The sequence below is a fragment of the Anolis carolinensis genome, unplaced genomic scaffold, assembly GCF_035594765.1.
Source record: "Anolis carolinensis isolate JA03-04 unplaced genomic scaffold, rAnoCar3.1.pri scaffold_8, whole genome shotgun sequence".
NCBI lineage: Eukaryota > Metazoa > Chordata > Lepidosauria > Squamata > Dactyloidae > Anolis > Anolis carolinensis.
In genome coordinates this window covers 17,500,490-17,517,925 of record NW_026943819.1, presented here as the reverse complement: position 1 = coordinate 17,517,925, position 17,436 = coordinate 17,500,490, and the positions used below count along the sequence as shown (strand labels likewise).

Sequence of the window (17,436 nt, the reverse complement as noted above, 5' to 3'; positions counted from 1 at the left end):
TGAATCGATTTGAAAGCATCAGGAGCCTCTGCTGTCACAGCAGATTAAAACGTTGAGCTGCTGAACTTGCTGACGGAAAGGTCAGCGGTTTGAATCCAGGGAACGGTGCTTAGCTCCTGCTGTTAGCCCCAGCTTCTGCCAACCTAGCAGTTCGAAAACGTGCAAATGTGAGATCAATAGGTAAAGGTAACGTCGCTCCATGCAGTCATGCTGGCCACATGACCTAGGAGGTGTCTACGGACAACGCCGGCACTTCGGCTTAGAAATGGAGATGAGCATCAATCCACAGAGCCGGATACGACTAGACTTAATGTCAGGGGAAACCTTTACCTTTTACATTGAAAGTGTCAGCAATGTCACATCTGTGGGTTTCCTGGAAGGCTGGTAGGGCAAAGACGCTTAAGTGGCCGAGGGGAGAAAGGAAAGGGCCTGAAGCCGCTAGGAATTGTGGGAGTTGAAGTCCAAAACACCTGGAGGGCCCAAGTTTGCCCAGGCAAATCACTCATAAGTATAAAACTAAGTTAAAAAATTGGACATATAAAGCATTAAAACATCATAAAACCTGCTTTTGCTGGTGTAAGCAAAACATACAAATATTAAAACGGTATTAAACAACATTAGTATCAAAACAATCCTGGTTAAAACCATAAAACATTGGATGGATAAACATTATATCCCCTCCCTGGAATGAAGTACAGTAGAGTCTCACTTATCCAAGCCTCTGGATAATCCAAGCCATTTTTGTAGTCAATGTTTTCAATATATCGTGATATTTTGGTGCTAAATTCGAAAATACAGTAATTACAACATAACATTACTGCGTATTGAACTACTTTTCCTGTCAAATTTGTTGTATAACATGATGTTTTGGTGCTTAATTTGTAAAATCATAACCTAATTTGATGTTTAATAGACTTTTCCTTGATCCCTCCTTATTATCCAAGATATTCGCTTATCCAAGCTTCTGCTGGCCCGTTTAGCTTGGATAAGTGAGACTCTACTGTTCATTACCAGATGGAGGAGTCCTGCAGCTGTAACTCAACTGAGGCTGCTTTATGTGCTCTGGATGAGAAATACAGTAGAATCTCACTTATCCAACATTCTGGATTATCCAACGCATTTCTGTAGTCAATGTTTTCAATATATCATGATATTTTGGTGCTAAATTCGTAAATACAGTAATTATAACATTACTGCGTATTGAACTACTTTTTTCTGTCAAATTTGTAGTATAACATGAAGTTTTGGTGCTTATTTGTAAAATCATAACCTAATTTGATGTTTAATAGGCTTTTTCTTAATCCCTCCTTATTATCCAAGATATTCGCTTATCCAAGCTTCTGCCAGCCCGTTTATGTTGGATAAGTGAGACTCTACTATACTTCTGGTTGCCATAAGGGATGGGATTCATAGACTTTGGATCCACTGATTCAGTTTGCATTATGGGCGTCTACACTGTCCATATAACGCAGTTTCAAACCGTATTGTGTAGCAGTATAGAGAAGGAGCCTCCGGTGGCCTAGGGGATAAAAGCCTCGTGACTTGAAGGTTGGGTTGCTGACCTGAAGGTTGCCAGGTTCGAATCCCATCCGGGGAGAGTGCGGATGAGCTCCCTTTATCAGCTCCAGCTCCATGCGGGGACATGAGAGAAGCCTCCCACAAGGATGGTAAAACATCAAAACATTCGGGCGTCCCCTGGGCAACATCCTTGCAGACGGCCAATTCTCTCACTCCAGAAGCAACTCCGGTTGCTCCTGACACGAAAAAAAAGCAGTATAGAGTAGGCTGTAACAAAATGTGGACACGTTGCCATGGCAATATTTAGCCCGCCCCTCCCTTCCCATTGGAGGCAATGCACTCTCTTTTTTCCCCCTTTGAGGTTCTTTCACTGCGCATGCGCTGTGTGCAAAGCGGAAGGGCGCATGCGCTCCTTGGGGAAGCAAGGCCCTTTTGAGGGATGCTCGCTCGCCTTGGCTGGCTCCTTCCAATCCTGGAGGGAGGGAGGGATTTGGCGGCGCATGCGCGGTGGCTTTTCCGCCGGTGCTGCCCGAGGAGCTTCCTTGGAGGCCTGTCACTCGCTTCCTTCAGGCTGCAAGGCCTTCTTGGGCTGGCAAGTATGGGGAGCCCCTGTTGTTGGGGGGAGAAGGGAGGGACGCCCCTTTGCCGGGAAAAGGGGACCCCATTGGGGAAGGGGCCCGTTCCTTCTTCCACTTGTTTCCTGACAAGGCTTCTTCATCCTCATATCACACCATTGCTATGCTATCACCCCTGTTATTGCTCAATATCACACCCTCTTAAGACAACAATGCAGTAACAATTTATATTATTGTATATTGCTAATGCTATCATAATAGTATTGCTGTATTATTTATTTATTTACTGCATTTTTTACCCCTCTCTATCTCAACCCTGAAGGGGACTCGGAGCGGCATCCAAATTGGCAATAATTTAATGCCACATTAACACAAGACAAACAAAATACAATACACATTGTGCATGAAATCATGAAAATCATAAAACACTAACATGTAAATACATTAGAGTCTCACTTATCCAAGCCTCGCTTATCCAACGTTCTGGATTATCCAACGCATTTTTGTAGTCAATGTTTTCAATACATCGTGATATTTTGGTGCCAAATTCGTAAATACAGTAATTACTACATAGCATTACTGTGTATTCAACTACTTTTTCTGTCAAATTTGTTGCATAACATGATGTTTTGGCGCTTAATTTGTAAAATCATAACCTAATTTGATGTGTATGTTGGATAAGTGAGACTCTACTGTAATTTAATGCCACATTAACACAAGACAAACAAAATACAATACACATTGTGCATGAAATCATGAAAATCATAAAACACTAACATATAAATAAGCTGTTAAAACTTTACACATAGACCAAAAAAATCATAATCCAAAAGCCATTCCAATCACATTGCCATTCACTTCATAGCTGCATTTAGCCCTGTTCTACTCTCCAAATGCTTGGTTTCATACCCAGGTTTTAGCTTGTTTTCTAAAGGATAGGAGGGAGGGGACTGATCTAATTTCATTGGGAAGAGAGCTCCACAGGTGAGGGGCCACCACTGAAGAGGCCCTGTGTCTCGCCCCCGCCAACTGCACCTGCAAAGAAGGTGGGACCGAGAGTAGGGCCACCCCAAAAGATCTTAGCGCCTGGGGTGATTCATAGGAGGAGATGTGTTCGGACAGGTAAGCTGGTCCAGAACCATTTAGGGCTTTATAGGCTAAAGTCAGCACTTTGAATTGTGTTCAGTAGCAGACTGGCAGCCAGTGGAGCTGACGTAACAGGGGAATTGCATGTACTACTTGAAGCTTCTGAATAGTCTTCAAAGGCAACCCCACGCAGAGTGCATTGCAGTAATCTAATCAAGATGTAACAAGAGTATGGAGAGCCATGGCCAAGTCTGGCTTCTCAAGGCACGGACGCAGCTGTTGCACAAGTTTTAGTGGGTGCTGGAAATAACATCATACGAAAGCTGACTGTCACAACCTGGGGATCACAACCAGATACAGTGAAGACATCTGCCCTTGTGCTTTGCTACTTTTCTGCTCAGTGTGGAATACATCTCACCACATTAAAACAGTGGCTGTGGCTCTTAATGAGACATGCCACATTATTACAGGATGTCTATACCCAATGCGGCTGGAGAAATTATACTGTTTAGTCCGTATTGCACCACTTGATATCCATCAGGAAGTAGCAGCCAGTATTAATAATAATAATACTTTATTTATACCCCGCCACCATCTCCCCACGGGGACTCGGGGCGGCTTACATGGGGCAACGGCCCAAACAACATAGGACAAAATATAAACAACATAGTACAAATCACAATATAAAAAAGATAAAACAGTAATATAATATATCAATTAAATTAAAAATATTAAAAACAACAATACAGGATAAAAAATTACATTTAAAATACATAAATGGTGAGCCTGTGATAAATACAGGATAGATTATTAAAAACCCTCTGGGGCTGATTAATTAATGACTGTATCTCCAAAGGCCTGCCGAAACATCCAAGTCTTCAGTTGTTTCCTGAAGGAAGAGAGAGAGGGAGCCATCTTAATCCCCCTGGGGAGGGAGTTCCAGAGTCGGGGAGCCACGGCCGAGAAGGCCCTCTCTCTCGTCCCCACCAAATGCAGTTGTGAGGAAGGTGGAAGTGAGAGGAGGGCCTCCCCGGAAGATCTCAGCGATCGGGTGGGTTCATAGGGGACGACGCGGTCATGAAGATAAGCAGGTCCCAAACCGTTTAGAGCTTTATAGGTAATAACCTGCACCTTGAATTGGGCCTGGAATATTATCGGCAGCCAGTGGAGCTGCTTGAACAGGGGAGTTGACCGCTCTCTGTAAGCAGCTCCGGTTAGTAACCAAGCTGCCAACCGTTGTACCAACTGCAGTTTCCGGACCGTCTTCAAGGGCAGCCCCACGTTGAGTGCATTGAGTAATGAAAGGACCAAGGCATTGACATTTCCAGCCCATCCTCTGTTCAGATATCAGCTGGCATGCCAATATCTTAAATCAAGAAATAGCTTCCTAAGATCTACAGAGACACTCGCAGCAACTCCTCAGCAAGCGAGAGTCCAAAAGTGGCAGATTAAAACCCAGAACCTCAATCAGTGGCTGATTCCAGATGAGAAACTCCCTCCTGGGCACACAGAAAACTGGGTGCTAAACACACTGTGTTCTGGTACCACGAGATGCAGAGCCAATCTTCAGAAATGGGGCTACAAAGTGGAGTCCACAACATGCGAGTGTGGAGAAGAGCAGACCACAGGCCACTTACTACAATGCAGCCTGAGCCCTGTCATATGCACAATGGAGGACCTTCTTACAGTGACACCAGAGGCACTCAAAGTGGCCAACTTCTGGTCAAAGGAAATTTAGTATTTTTTAAACTGTATTTGTGGTTTTTTAATATATTGTATCTGCATTCTCAATTCGCTTCTGACATGATAAATCTCTGTGAGTGAGACACAAAGCAGCTCACAACAATTAAATATGTTATGATTAAATGTAGCATAATATTAATATAGTGATATAGAATCATAGAATACTAGAGTTGGAAGAGACCACGTGGGCCATCCAGTCCAACCCTCTGCAATGGAGGAAAAGCACAATCAGAGCACCCCGACAGATGGCCATCGAGCCTCTGTTTAAAAGCCTCTAAAGAAGAAGCCGCCACTGGATTCCAAGGCAGAAACATCTACTGTTGAACAACTCTCAGAACATTAGTTCTTCCTAATGTTTAGGTGGAATCTCCTTTCCTGTCATTTGAAGCCATGGCTCCATTGACTCCTACTCTCCTGGGCAGCAGAAAACAAGCCTACTTCCTCTTCCTTATGTCTCCTCCCAACCTTCTCTTCTAGAGGCTTTTTCAGCTACTCCTCAGAGGGATTCATGGTTTCCAGATTTTTGATCATTTTAGCCACTCTCCTCTGGACATCTTCCATCTTAGAGTCAATATCCCCCTTGAATTGCTTTGCCCAAGATTGGACACAGGGTTATTCCAGGTGAGGTCTGACCAAAGCAGAAGAGAGGGGCACCATTATGTCCCTTGATCTAGACACTATACTTCTTTTGATGCATCCCCAAATCCCATTGGCTTTTTAAGCTGCTCCATCACTTTGTTGAGCTTGAGCTCCACTTGTTGTCCACTAAGACTCAAAGATTTCTTTCACATGGACGGTTGTTGAGCCAGGTTTTACCCATCCTGTATCTGTTTTTTCTGCCTAAGTGAAGTATCCTATATTTCTCCTTGTTAGGCTTTACCTAAGCTCTTCTAAGAGTTGTTATGCTTGTTTCTAGAGCCCATACCGTACCACCTCTCCTTCAAAGCAATTTATATCCACGGTCAAGAGAATCCAGTTCTGTTTGAGCTTTTCTTGAACATTGCTATCATGTTTTCACATTTCAATCTCATCCTAAAATTGTGCACAGAATGACAGGACGGTGTGCTATAAAGTCTTCTTGCTGGTGGTTGCTATGGCAAATGGAACATTTACTGAATCTTTCGTGCTGTTTGGGTGTGGATTGCAACAAGCAAGGCTAAGCAGGGTCCTAGAACTCAGTACAAGCTGGAGATTTATGATAATATGATCAGATTAAACAGATTTAATGAGCAATTGTAAATTGCATTTGTTATTTAAAGTGATACAAGCTTCAATAAATACACATAGATCGCCATACATGGTTGTGTTCCTTATGTAATTGTAATTCTTTCTTTCTCCCTCCTATCAGACTCTAGCAGTTTCCCATCCCTTCACAATGAGACAGGGCTGGGTTCATTTCTTCCCTTCACCCTGTAGTTGATATTTCTAAATGTGGAGGAAGTGTTGGATTAGAGATGGCAGATAGTGTCAAGATCTTCCTTAATGATGTCATCAGGGTAAGTGTTTCGTTTTTCTTTTGATCTTGACTATATCTAGCTGCCATTTTGTAGCTTGGAGATAAGAACAGTCTCTTTCTCCCATTCTCCATTGAATTTTCCTGAGTTTCTACAAATTTGGCAGTTGTGCTCTGGTACTTAAAAGTTCCATTATGCTGAGAGAGGAAGTACAATATAAGTACATTGGTGACGCTGTATGGTCCACCCACATGATTGCTTACAAGCTTTTTCTTCTTATTGACACAACTTTCAAAATCGAGACTAGTTAGTACTTTATTATGGGCTATTATGCTATTTATTTATTTATTTAACTTGTTTTTGTATCCTGCTTTCCTGATATAAGGACACAAGGCAGAATGTACAAGTATTAGTTTAAATTAGTCAAAGCTAGTCAGCTGGCCGTCGCTTAAAATAACTACAAAGCAGTCCGCTCTTTTATTTTTGCCACAGTGAATTTACACCAGTATTAAAAGAAATTTTTCCCCAAGGACAAGAAACTTAAGTATTTTTTGAAGCCAGTTTTATGAAAGCTTGGAACACTATAATTTTGTTATAGGTCACCTGGCTCCTGAAAACAGATAGTGCTCATGAATTTGTTTTTGGCTGAAACTGAATATTTTAGTAGTCATTGGCACTCGATCTCACTTGAGAAAATGTCAGAAAAAGAAGAAAGCAGACCAATTCTGTGTATTCTGAACACATGAGGTAGATTAAGACTGTAATTTCAGGCTTCTTAATTACCTGCACCTATATTATATTCAAGGCTGCATGTGCTCATGTTGATTTCACATTATGGTTAATGCTAGTTTTTAAAGCCAAATTTCTTATACCTTTCCCACCCAACATCTTTTAAACTGATTTGCCACCACTTCATCAACAATCCTTAAAAAAAGTCTTATTATTCCTTTTGATGTATGTCAGTCTCCACCTGATGCCCCTTTTGTGTCCACAGGGAATTAAAGATTCCATATGGGGGATCTGCACTATCTCCAAGCTGGATGCTCGGATCCAGCAGAAAAGGGAGGAACAGCGAAAAAGGAGAGCAAGCAGTGTCCTTGCCCAGCGAAGAGCACAGAGTGAGGAGAGGAAGCAGGAGACGTGAGTGCAGGAGCATCTGGGCGGGAGGCTCAGGGATTGGGTCAAACTGTCCCCTTTTTATTTGCCAAGATATACATCGACATGATGACTTCAACATATTTCATTTGCCCTACTCAAGAGAGGGATGCTGTTGCTCTAAAAGACATTTAGCTTTTGAATTCTGAGACACATATACTGTCTTTGTTTCTTTCTAGTGAACCCCGGATAGTAAGCCGAATATTTCAGTGTTGTGCATGGAATGGAGGTGTATTCTGGGTAAGTGGTGGGGTTTTTTGTAAACGTGTGAGCCTTATTTGAAATGTTGAACTGCTTCATTGTATGTGTATTGACTAATCTGGATAATATAGCAAATGGTGAAACAAATGAGTGGTTTGAATTTGTAAGTTTGACTGAAAGAAAGATTTATTAAGTCATATTCTGTTCTTTTGTATGATGGTCTGCCATTATAGTAACAATCCAAATCAGATGTCCCCCCTTTTAAATTGATCCGTATTTCATAATAAAACCTGCTTAGTTCTTGTTCTGCATTCCAGAAACTGCCTGTTTGGTCATGCAGGAAAGGCTTTAATGGATGATTTCAATGTCTGCATTTGAGAATCATGACCTTAATAGTCCTTTCATTTTTAAATCTGTTTTCTAATATACACCAAATACATTTGTACAGCTAATTCTAGACATTGTCTTGGGTGGAGTACTTCTGAGCAGATTAGTATATTCGCTACAGCTGATATAATAGATGTTTTGTAACCCTGGTTATTTGATGTCGGCTTTGCTAACTACACAAGCCTCAATATGGTTCTCTCTCTTTTTTTTTAGCTTAGTCTCTTCTTGTTCTATCGAGTATTCATCCCTGTTCTTCAGTCAGCAACAGCACATATAATTGGTAAGTTCGTAAATGCTAATTTGGTTAACCTTGTTGATTTCTTGGGTCTTGCAAGACCTGTTTTCATTTTGAATAAATAGTTGGACTTGTGTTTCTTGATTTCTTTAAGCCTGGCATATCTTCTTTTCTTTTTTTTTTACAAACTGGCAGGAATGTCAGAATTTGTTTCAAATATGGTGAATCTGAAGGAAATGTCAGTCTTTGAGATTAAAGACGGAAGAGGTTGTATCTCAAAACTCAATAGACTGAACATTTAGGCTTTTCCTCTTTTCCCTTACACTTCTGCAAAGTGCCATAAACCTGCTTTGAAGGCTTTCCCAGCCTTTTGTTAAAGTGTATAGATGAAGGGGATCACTATATTGATGGAAGCACTCAATTGAATTCCAATAAATATTGATATTTTTGAATGACACTAGAAATAAATATGCAGGCAAAAGAGAAAATGCATATTCTCCTTGGGTTAATTAAAGTGGAGTAAGTTAAAGCAGACTAGATTATTTTTAAAAGAGTTGATATGCTGGCAAAGGCCGAACTTCTTAATGAAGAGAGGCTATAAATATGTTTTCATTGGCATTGCTCATACTGTCTGCCATCCCCTGTTGCCAGGTAATGAGATGTATACCATGGAGCTTTTACATTTTTGTCACAGGAATGGGGGCAATCAGCCCATGTTCCGTGTACATATTCCTAATGAAACCCTTTTCTCTGCTTGGAAGGTGACCCTTCTTTACATGGTGATGTCTGGTCATGGTTGGAATTCATCCTCACATCCATCTTCAGTGCTCTTTGGGTCCTTCCTCTCTTTGTCCTTAGCAAAGTTGTCAATGCCATCTGGTTCCAGGTAAGTGATCGTTCTAGTCACAGTATGAGGGAAAAGTTAGAGAATGTTTCAGTGCAGAATTAGTTGAATAGAATACAGGCCAAAGCTTTATATGAAAAATTAACATGGAAAGTTAGAGAGAGGAGAAATGCAATTTGTTTGAGGCTATATGCAAACCATTTATTGGTGATCTATGCTAGGGCAATAGCAGATGTAAACCACTCTTACATCAGGTGAGATTTTGAATAAATGACTATGGGAATATTTTACTATTAAGTAGAGGAAAATTTATGAGACAATTGACAAGGAAGTATTTAGTACAAGTCTATGATTGGGGAAGGAGGAGTGTGATAAAAGGAAAAATTAATTATGATTTATTGTTGTAGTTTTATATTGTACATATAAAAATAAAAGCAGTTTGTTTTGAAAAAGAAAAAAATAGAGGTATCTTCTGCTAAATCTCTGCCTTGTATTTCAGGATATTGCTGACCTGGCATTTGAAGTGTCAGGAAGGAAGCCTCAGCCTTTTCCCAGTGTCAGTAAAATTATTGCTGATATGTTGTTTAACCTTTTACTGCAAGCTCTCTTTCTCATCCAGGTAAGATTCAGGCTCCAAAGGGACTTTGTGGAATAGTAGAAAATAGGATATAAAGACCATTTAGATCAGTGGTTCTTATCTTTAGCTCCTCCAGATGTTTTAGATTCCCAATTGTCAGAACTGACAGTTATCTATGATGGCTGGGGCTTCTGGGAACTGAAATTTGAAATATCTAATCTCACTGATCTCATCTTGTTGTAAGACAGAATTAGGCAAGCCTTTGAAGAATTTAGGCTGTAGGGTCTGTGAAACAGTGAGCCTTGTAGAAAGATAAAGTCAGATCATTCAAGTGAGGTGATCTATTCTCCATGAGTCAGTAGCTAATTTGACTTAGATGGTGGTTTCTTCCCAATCACAAACAGGCTTTTGAGACTCTTTATAAGGGCTAATGAATGTTGCTTGTGATCATTCTAAAGGAAGCTGTTTTTGCAAGGGGGAAATGCACACCTTAAACTGATTACTTCTTGCTCTCCACAGGGGATGATTGTAAGTTTGTTTCCCATTGATATCATAGGCCAGCTGGTCGGCCTGCTTCATATGTCGTTGCTCTACTCTCTGTACTGTTTTGAGTACCGTTGGTTTAACAAAGGTTAGTGCACGCCTTCCTTTCGAAACCTTCCAAATTAAAGTTGCAGTACATGTTTTGTGTTTCAATTTTCTTTAAAGATATTGTAAATATTTTCTGTGCCTTGTCTTCTTCTGTTGCGAGGTTCCTGTTTCATGTTGATTTTGTGAATTATATAGAAACGCCTGACACTGTCAGACACACTATCCTTCCTTAGTTACGGCACTGCTGTGCATACTTGCTGCATAATTTTGAATCACAAGTTGAATAGCCTTTTTCTCTCTTGATTCTTGTATTTTACAAAGATTTATAGGAGTATGGAATAAAGCATCACTGTGCTTCTATTTTGATTCTTTTAAGGCTTTGTTTTTGTTTTTTTTGTATTGACAGGAATTGAAATGCATCAACGATTATCCAATATAGAAAGGAACTGGCCCTATTACTTTGGATTTGGTTTACCACTGGCCTTTCTTACTGCAATGCAGTCTTCTTACATTATCAGGTGAGTGGAGACATTCTATTCTTTTTTTCTCCATCCATCAGAATGACAGGGAAATTTAAAACACCTTTAAAAATGCAGCAATCACTTTCTCATAGCAGATCTGACACTCTCAAGGTACACCATCTCTCTCCTTCCCATGGAAAAATTGTGGCCAGTCTGCCACAATTTTGGAATATTAGAAGGTTTCTTATTTAGCAGTATTTCTTGCTGATGTTGTTCCAAAGTTGTAAATGAATGATAGATGTTTTTCCAACCTGAAATATGTTGATTCCATCTCAGTTCCTGGACAGATGTTGACTCTTCTTAATTGGTGTTAATAAACATAAAGAACCTTGTGTTGACTTCCTTCTTAATGTAAGGATCCTTGTAAACATTTCCTCAACTTAAAGAGCTGTTGTCCTTGATAATATAAATATGTTTTTCTCCCAAAAGTTCATCAGGTCAGCAATGTAAATAGTTAATCATTTGACACAGTTCTCATCAGCAACTTTTAGTTACAGTTCTTGAGTGTAGTTGTTTTTCACGCCTCAATATTTTAGAATTGTGTCTTCAGCCCAATTAGGCCCCATCCATACATCTTTCATATAATTCCATTCAAACTATACATCATATTTATCAATGACACATAGGGACTATTAATTATTTTTAGGTGGAGTAAATTGGTATTAGTTAAGCTACCAGGTATATGAAAAGAATCATAAGCCTCAGATGGTTCTTTTATTTTATCATTAGAAGGTTTGAAGCAAAAGACAAGGAAAAGATTAAATTTATTTGGGTGGTGAGAAAGTGACTTAAACCTGTGTTAGCTACTTTCTGCTGCCAGATTTCTTATGTGGGAATTACACTAGTTTCAGATTGCTATAATGATAGATGGTTCACAGAGATATCAGTTATTCTATTCAAGTTGTAGTCACATCCTGGTTGTGCCTTTTGGAGATGGTGTTAATAGAATCATCTTGTAAGAAAGGATTCTTTGTTGATTACATCTTCTGTTTCTCCTTAGCGGCTGCCTGTTTTCCATCCTTTTTCCTCTGTTTATCATCAGCGCCAATGAAGCAAAGACACCAGGAAAAGCATAGTATGTATCACCTCTCCTCCCCAAAAAACTTATTATGAAGTGGTGAATGGAGAAGTACACACCATTAAGAATGCCTTTCATTCTCAAGGCCAAATTCAATACTCGGGTCTGCATTACAGCGATTGCTGGGATCAAAGACAGGTGAGAGAGGATACAAAGCCTCTAAATGGGAAGCTAATTGTTGTTGTCTTTGTGTTACAGCCACTTCCAGTTGCGCCTCTTTTCCTTGGTGGTCTTCCTTAGCAACAAACTCTTTCATAAGACAGTTTACCTTCAGTCTACCCTGAGCAGTTCTTCTTCAGCCGATCGCCTGCCCTCACCACATTCGTCGCCTGCCCGGCAAAAGGCTGCTTTGTCACACTGAACCACCACCAAAGCAGGGAAGGATGGAGGGACGGCATCATCCCTGGCTAATATATGTGTTTTCCTGTGATCCAGGGAAAGGCAGTAAGCACTCTGCCAAAAGGGACTTGTGCGTCTTCTCTTCCAATCATTGTTGTAAGCTCCAGTTGGACACTGGTTTTGAGTAATGGGTGTGTGTGTGAAGAAAAATAAATGTGTTGTGGGGCAAGGGAGGGAGCAGTAGAGCCTGGGTTTTTAACAGCTCTGTCCGTTTAAAAAGCCAGGTTCTTTGCTTGTTTTTTTTTAGTGTGTAACGAACCTGTGCCTGTACTGTTTTTGTATACCCTTCTCCTGTGCCATTTCCCCTCCTCTTCCCAGAAAGAATGGAGGGTTTTTTTTGTAACACCTATTTTGTTGTAGCTTTGTGATGATGCTAAATGGGGTCTTTATGGTGATTGTTGGGTTTTTGTGAATGATCATATAGTTCTTTGTATATTTCAACTCAGGTCAGGGTTTTGTAATCCCTGTTGTGTTTGAAATGAAACGTGGGTCATGGTCAAGATACAGAATGGGGGGAAAATCCATTTAGTATCTGGCGACATCAGCACAATCCCTGCTGCAACTGACACACTTTGGCCATGTCGTCATGAAAGGACCTTCCACCTGTGTCAGAAGGGATCCACTTTTGATAGATGAAACAAATTCCTAACCTTAACAGCAGAATGTATGGATTTTTTTAAAAAAAAAAAACAAAAACACTACATCCTTGGAGCTTTGAGAAAAAAAAAGTTAATGACTTTCAAAGGGAAATGAGAAAGTGTACGGGTTACAGTCAGGCACTGAAATTGAAACATGCTGAATCTGTCTGTAGAGTTGTAAAATTTACACTAATGTTTTTGTCTTGGAACAAGTAGATGCTTTGAAAAAATAGTGTCTTTCTAGATCCTAGCAGTAGCTGAAAAGAAACGGTTGCGGTTCCAAAGGATAACCATGGAAAAAAAATCAAGACATTACTAGTTTTGTTTTGACCAGACTTCTGCACAGAGCTTCAAGAAGACGATTGATTTTCTGTATGATGGATTTACCTTTGTAGCAAAAAAGACTGGTTTATGTCAAGGTTAAACAATAGCTTTAATAGTGACCTGACACGCAACTGTTTTCCCAGCTGAGTTACAATGATGTACACCGAAGTGCTCCTGTGTGGTTCTCGTTGAAGCCGAAATGAACTCATCAGCACAAGATGTGTGATTTTTGTGTTTGTCTGTGTGTACATATGTAACTTTGTATGCACAAAGGGAGTGCAGCCCCTGATTTTAAGACAGTGTTCCTCGTGCATGTCGGATTTCTGTAGGGCCTATGACATTTTTTAAAAAGCCCTTTGAATCTTTTTTTTCCCTTTTCTTTTGGCACAATTGAGGTCCGTCTACAGATAACCTTTTTCTCTAGTATTTTCACACAAATATTAAATGAACGTGAGAGAAAAAAACCCCCAGAGAAGTTGGGATTGTGTGACTGAATTGGGAAGCTGACTTGAGTAGGGTGGTGGGAGTGGGGAAAACACCTGGGCTTAATTCACCTTGGGTTCCCTGATATAACTGAAGGGCCTCCTTGACATGTTAAGTAGTGAATTTGGGTTATCAGGAAGTGTTGATTTCTTATGCAGCTGTTCTATTCCAGCGCAGAGCCACTCAAAGTACAGTAGAGTCTCACTTATCCAAGCTAAATGGGCCAGCAGAAGCTTGGATAAGTGAATATCTTGGATAATAAGGAGGGATTAAGGAAAAGCCTATTAAACATCAAATTAGACTATGATTTTACAGATTAAGCACCAAAACATCATGTTTTAAAACAAATTTGGCAGGGAAAAGCAGTTCAATATGCAGTAATGTTATGTTATAATTACTGTATTTACGAATTTAGCACCAAAATATCCCGATATATTGAAAATATTGACTACAAAAATGGCTTGGACAATCCAGAAACTTGGATAAGCGAGGCTTGGATAAGTGAGACTCTACTGTAGTTAGTTCATGACCTATCAGCAGCTCTTTCCAGAAAAAACACTTACAATATGTGTTGGTTCCTTACACATGGGGTATAGAAAATCTCCCAGATCAGATAAGCAAAAAAACACTATTCTAAAGTATATCCAGGTGAAATTACACCTTGGTTGAGCTGGTTTGCTGGTCTTCTTACTGTCATGGGTAAGAAAAGTCAGTTTATTTTCCCCTCAGCATCCATATCTTTCTGAACACCTTACTCCAAAATGCTGTCATGGGCAAGGCCATGGCAATCCTCTGCTCCTTTTTGTCACAAAACATGAGAAAAATCCTGTTGATCTTGTTATTTGTCAAACAGGCAAAGAGACACGCTTCCAGCCATACCATATGAATCTGGAACAAGCTCCATTCTGCATGCTTTAACCTTATCTGTGCAGTCAGTTCAGGACAACGTGAATGTGTTCTCCCTTTGCAGAAAGTATCTCTCCTACAGAAGATGGGGCTTTTGTGGGAATTCCTTGCTGGAAGCTTGTTTGGAACTGCATTAAATAAATAGCCAGTGTAGATGGGTTGAAGATGCACTGATGTCCTTGAAAAGAGGGAGGCTGGCAAGCTGAACCAATTAGCAACTGTGTACATTGAATTGCTGTGGGTTTTCTGGGCTGTATGGCCATATTCCAGAAGCATTCTCTCCTGACATTTCGCCCACATCTATGGCAGGATGCTTGCCATAGATGTGGGTGAAACGTCAGGAGAGAATTCTTCTGGAACATGGCCATACAGCCTGAAAAACCCACAGCAATTCATTGATTCTGGCCATGAAAGCCTTCGACAACAAACGATACATTGCTTTGACCATGCCTTGTATGCTTGTGGCAGGAAGGTGAAATATTTATTTATATCCCGCTTTATCTCTCCAAGACTCAAAGCATCTCACAATCAAAAATATTACAACTTAATATATACAACAATAAAACACTATATCATATATGATTATGTATTATCAGTTGTTTTATATTTAATGTGTTAGTACAGTAGAGTCTCACTTATCCAAGACTTGCTTATCCAACGTTGTGGATTATCCAAGGCATTTTTGTAGTCAATGTTTTCAATATATCATATTTTAGTGCTAAATTCGTAAATACAGTAATTACAACATAACATTACTGCGTATTGAACTGCTTTTTCTGTCAAATTTGTTGTATAACATGTTTTGGTGCTTGAATACTTCAACTTTGCCTCCAATATACTTCCCTCCAGTGATATTAATTATCACTGGAGGGAAGTAATATATTACAATTATACTATTATAATATAATTATTATTGCATAATTATATTAATATTATGGAGTAATTGTAATATAATATTACAATTATATGTAATATATTAGTGTTATTTTATTACAATATTATTAGTATATTATTAGATTACATATTAAATTTATTTATTTTATTTCTAACATTTATATCCCACCCTTCTCACCCGAAGGGACTCAGGGTGGCGTACAAAATTGGCAACAATTCGATGCCTACACATAATTAAAACAGCAATGAAAATCCAATTAAAACAATATAAAAATATAAAACATATGATTAAAATCCATTCATCCAAAATCCTCGTGCTGTAGCCGTAAATCAGTCCGGGTCATCTTTATCATTTAATCTTCGAAAGCCTGGGCACATAGCCATGTTTTCAGGGCTTGTTTTCAGGTACCTTTACCTTTTTTCAGGTTTTCAGGTACCTTTACCTTTTACTTATGACAATACTTGGAAAGGATCTGTCCAATGCCAAGTTTGAGGTCTAACGTGTATTATTTATTTATTATTTGCTACATTTATATGCCGCCCTTCTCACCCCGAAGGGGACTCAGAGCGGCTTACAAATTAAATTGACATACAATGTGCCGTCGCGCCTGGGGCTGTAAACTCTTAGTGAAAGAGGCATGGACGTGACATCTTTCCCCAGGGGATTGCTTCTTGCCCTCCTTTAGGGAAACTGGAACTCCCAAGGACCAAAACACTGTAGTTAACTCAAAAACTGGGTTTATTCTTCACAAAGGGGGTAAAAGAAAATATACATTACAGTCTTTGATTGTTTAAGTCCATGAAGCTTGTCCAGATCCCTCTTTCTCTGGCTGTGAATCCCGGAGCAAACTCAGCCTCAGTCCAATGACCTATATCTGAAGACAAGAGTCTTCCTCTGTTGCCAAAGGACTGATGTGAAGGCGCTTGAGACTCCTCAACGTTGTTCAGGTTGGCCCTGAACATGAAGTGTGAGTCCCAAGGGTAAGAACCTCAGAATTGGTGCTGAGAGGTAACTTTGGAAGGGCTTTCAGAGCCAAGCCTCTCTTTCACGTCCATCCGATAGAGTGGAATGAAAAGGAGGAAACACAGTCCTACTCCAGGAAGAGGTGGAGCCAAACAGTTTTGCTGAGTGAGCAATATAACAGGTACAAACAACATTGATTGACAGATATAAATAACCAATCCAACTATATTTACAGGGTAAGGGCAAAATCAGGCATGATACAACAATTCAAATCTTGAAACTTATAGTTTGACATATAGATGGCGCCACTCGCGCCGTCACATACAAATATTATTAGCATAGTACAATACTGCTAATAAATTACTATATTGTACTGTATCAATATATTGTAATATTATTAGTAATATTACATGTAAAATATAATATATAATTAATATTATTTCGTATTAGTATATCGTATTACAATACAATATTATGAATATTATATGTATATACAATATGTTATAATCTCTATCTATATATATAAAAGAGTGATGGCATCACGGCGACTCACAAAACAAAAGTACAGGCCCCCCAACCTCGAAATTTGACAACACAACCCATCATCCACGCCTCAAGGTTGATACAACAAAAAGAAAAGAAAAATAAAGTCCTAATTAGAGGGAGAGCAATAATTTTTTTTATCCAATTGCTGCCAGTTTAGAGGGCTAATCTCTGCCCACTTGGTTGCCTAGCAACCAAGGGACAGCCAGGTTTCAGTTAGGGGACAGGCAGATTTAGGCCTCACTTAGGCTTCTTCCACAGATTATCTAATTTGCACTGGATTATATGCCAGTGTAGACTCAAGGCCCTTCCACACAGCT

At 39.7% G+C, this 17,436-nt stretch overlaps 1 protein-coding gene and 1 long non-coding RNA gene across 3 annotated transcripts in view; one reads left to right on the top strand and one right to left on the bottom strand.

Moving 5' to 3' along the window:
* The window catches only part of LOC103280178 (uncharacterized), a 111,966-nt gene that overhangs the window by 23,873 nt on the left and 70,657 nt on the right, over positions 1 to 17,436 (bottom strand). Inside the window, exon 1 of one of the 2 annotated variants that reach the window (XR_001730749.2) lies at positions 1,563 to 1,845. The exons of the other annotated variant lie outside the window; for it this stretch is intronic. This is a non-coding gene — a long non-coding RNA (uncharacterized LOC103280178). Of the gene's footprint in view, positions 1 to 1,562; positions 1,846 to 17,436 lie in introns of those variants that run through there. 2 annotated transcript variants of the gene reach the window in all.
* ei24 (EI24 autophagy associated transmembrane protein) lies at positions 1,976 to 13,790 on the top strand. The gene is made up of 11 exons (XM_003225720.4): positions 1,976 to 2,110; positions 6,271 to 6,418; positions 7,371 to 7,516; positions 7,711 to 7,771; positions 8,333 to 8,399; positions 9,116 to 9,240; positions 9,698 to 9,817; positions 10,295 to 10,406; positions 10,773 to 10,884; positions 11,888 to 11,962; positions 12,164 to 13,790. Exons 2-11 carry the CDS (start codon positions 6,377 to 6,379, stop codon positions 12,324 to 12,326), a joined length of 1,023 nt encoding a protein of 340 aa, XP_003225768.1. The 5' UTR covers positions 1,976 to 2,110; positions 6,271 to 6,376; the 3' UTR covers positions 12,327 to 13,790.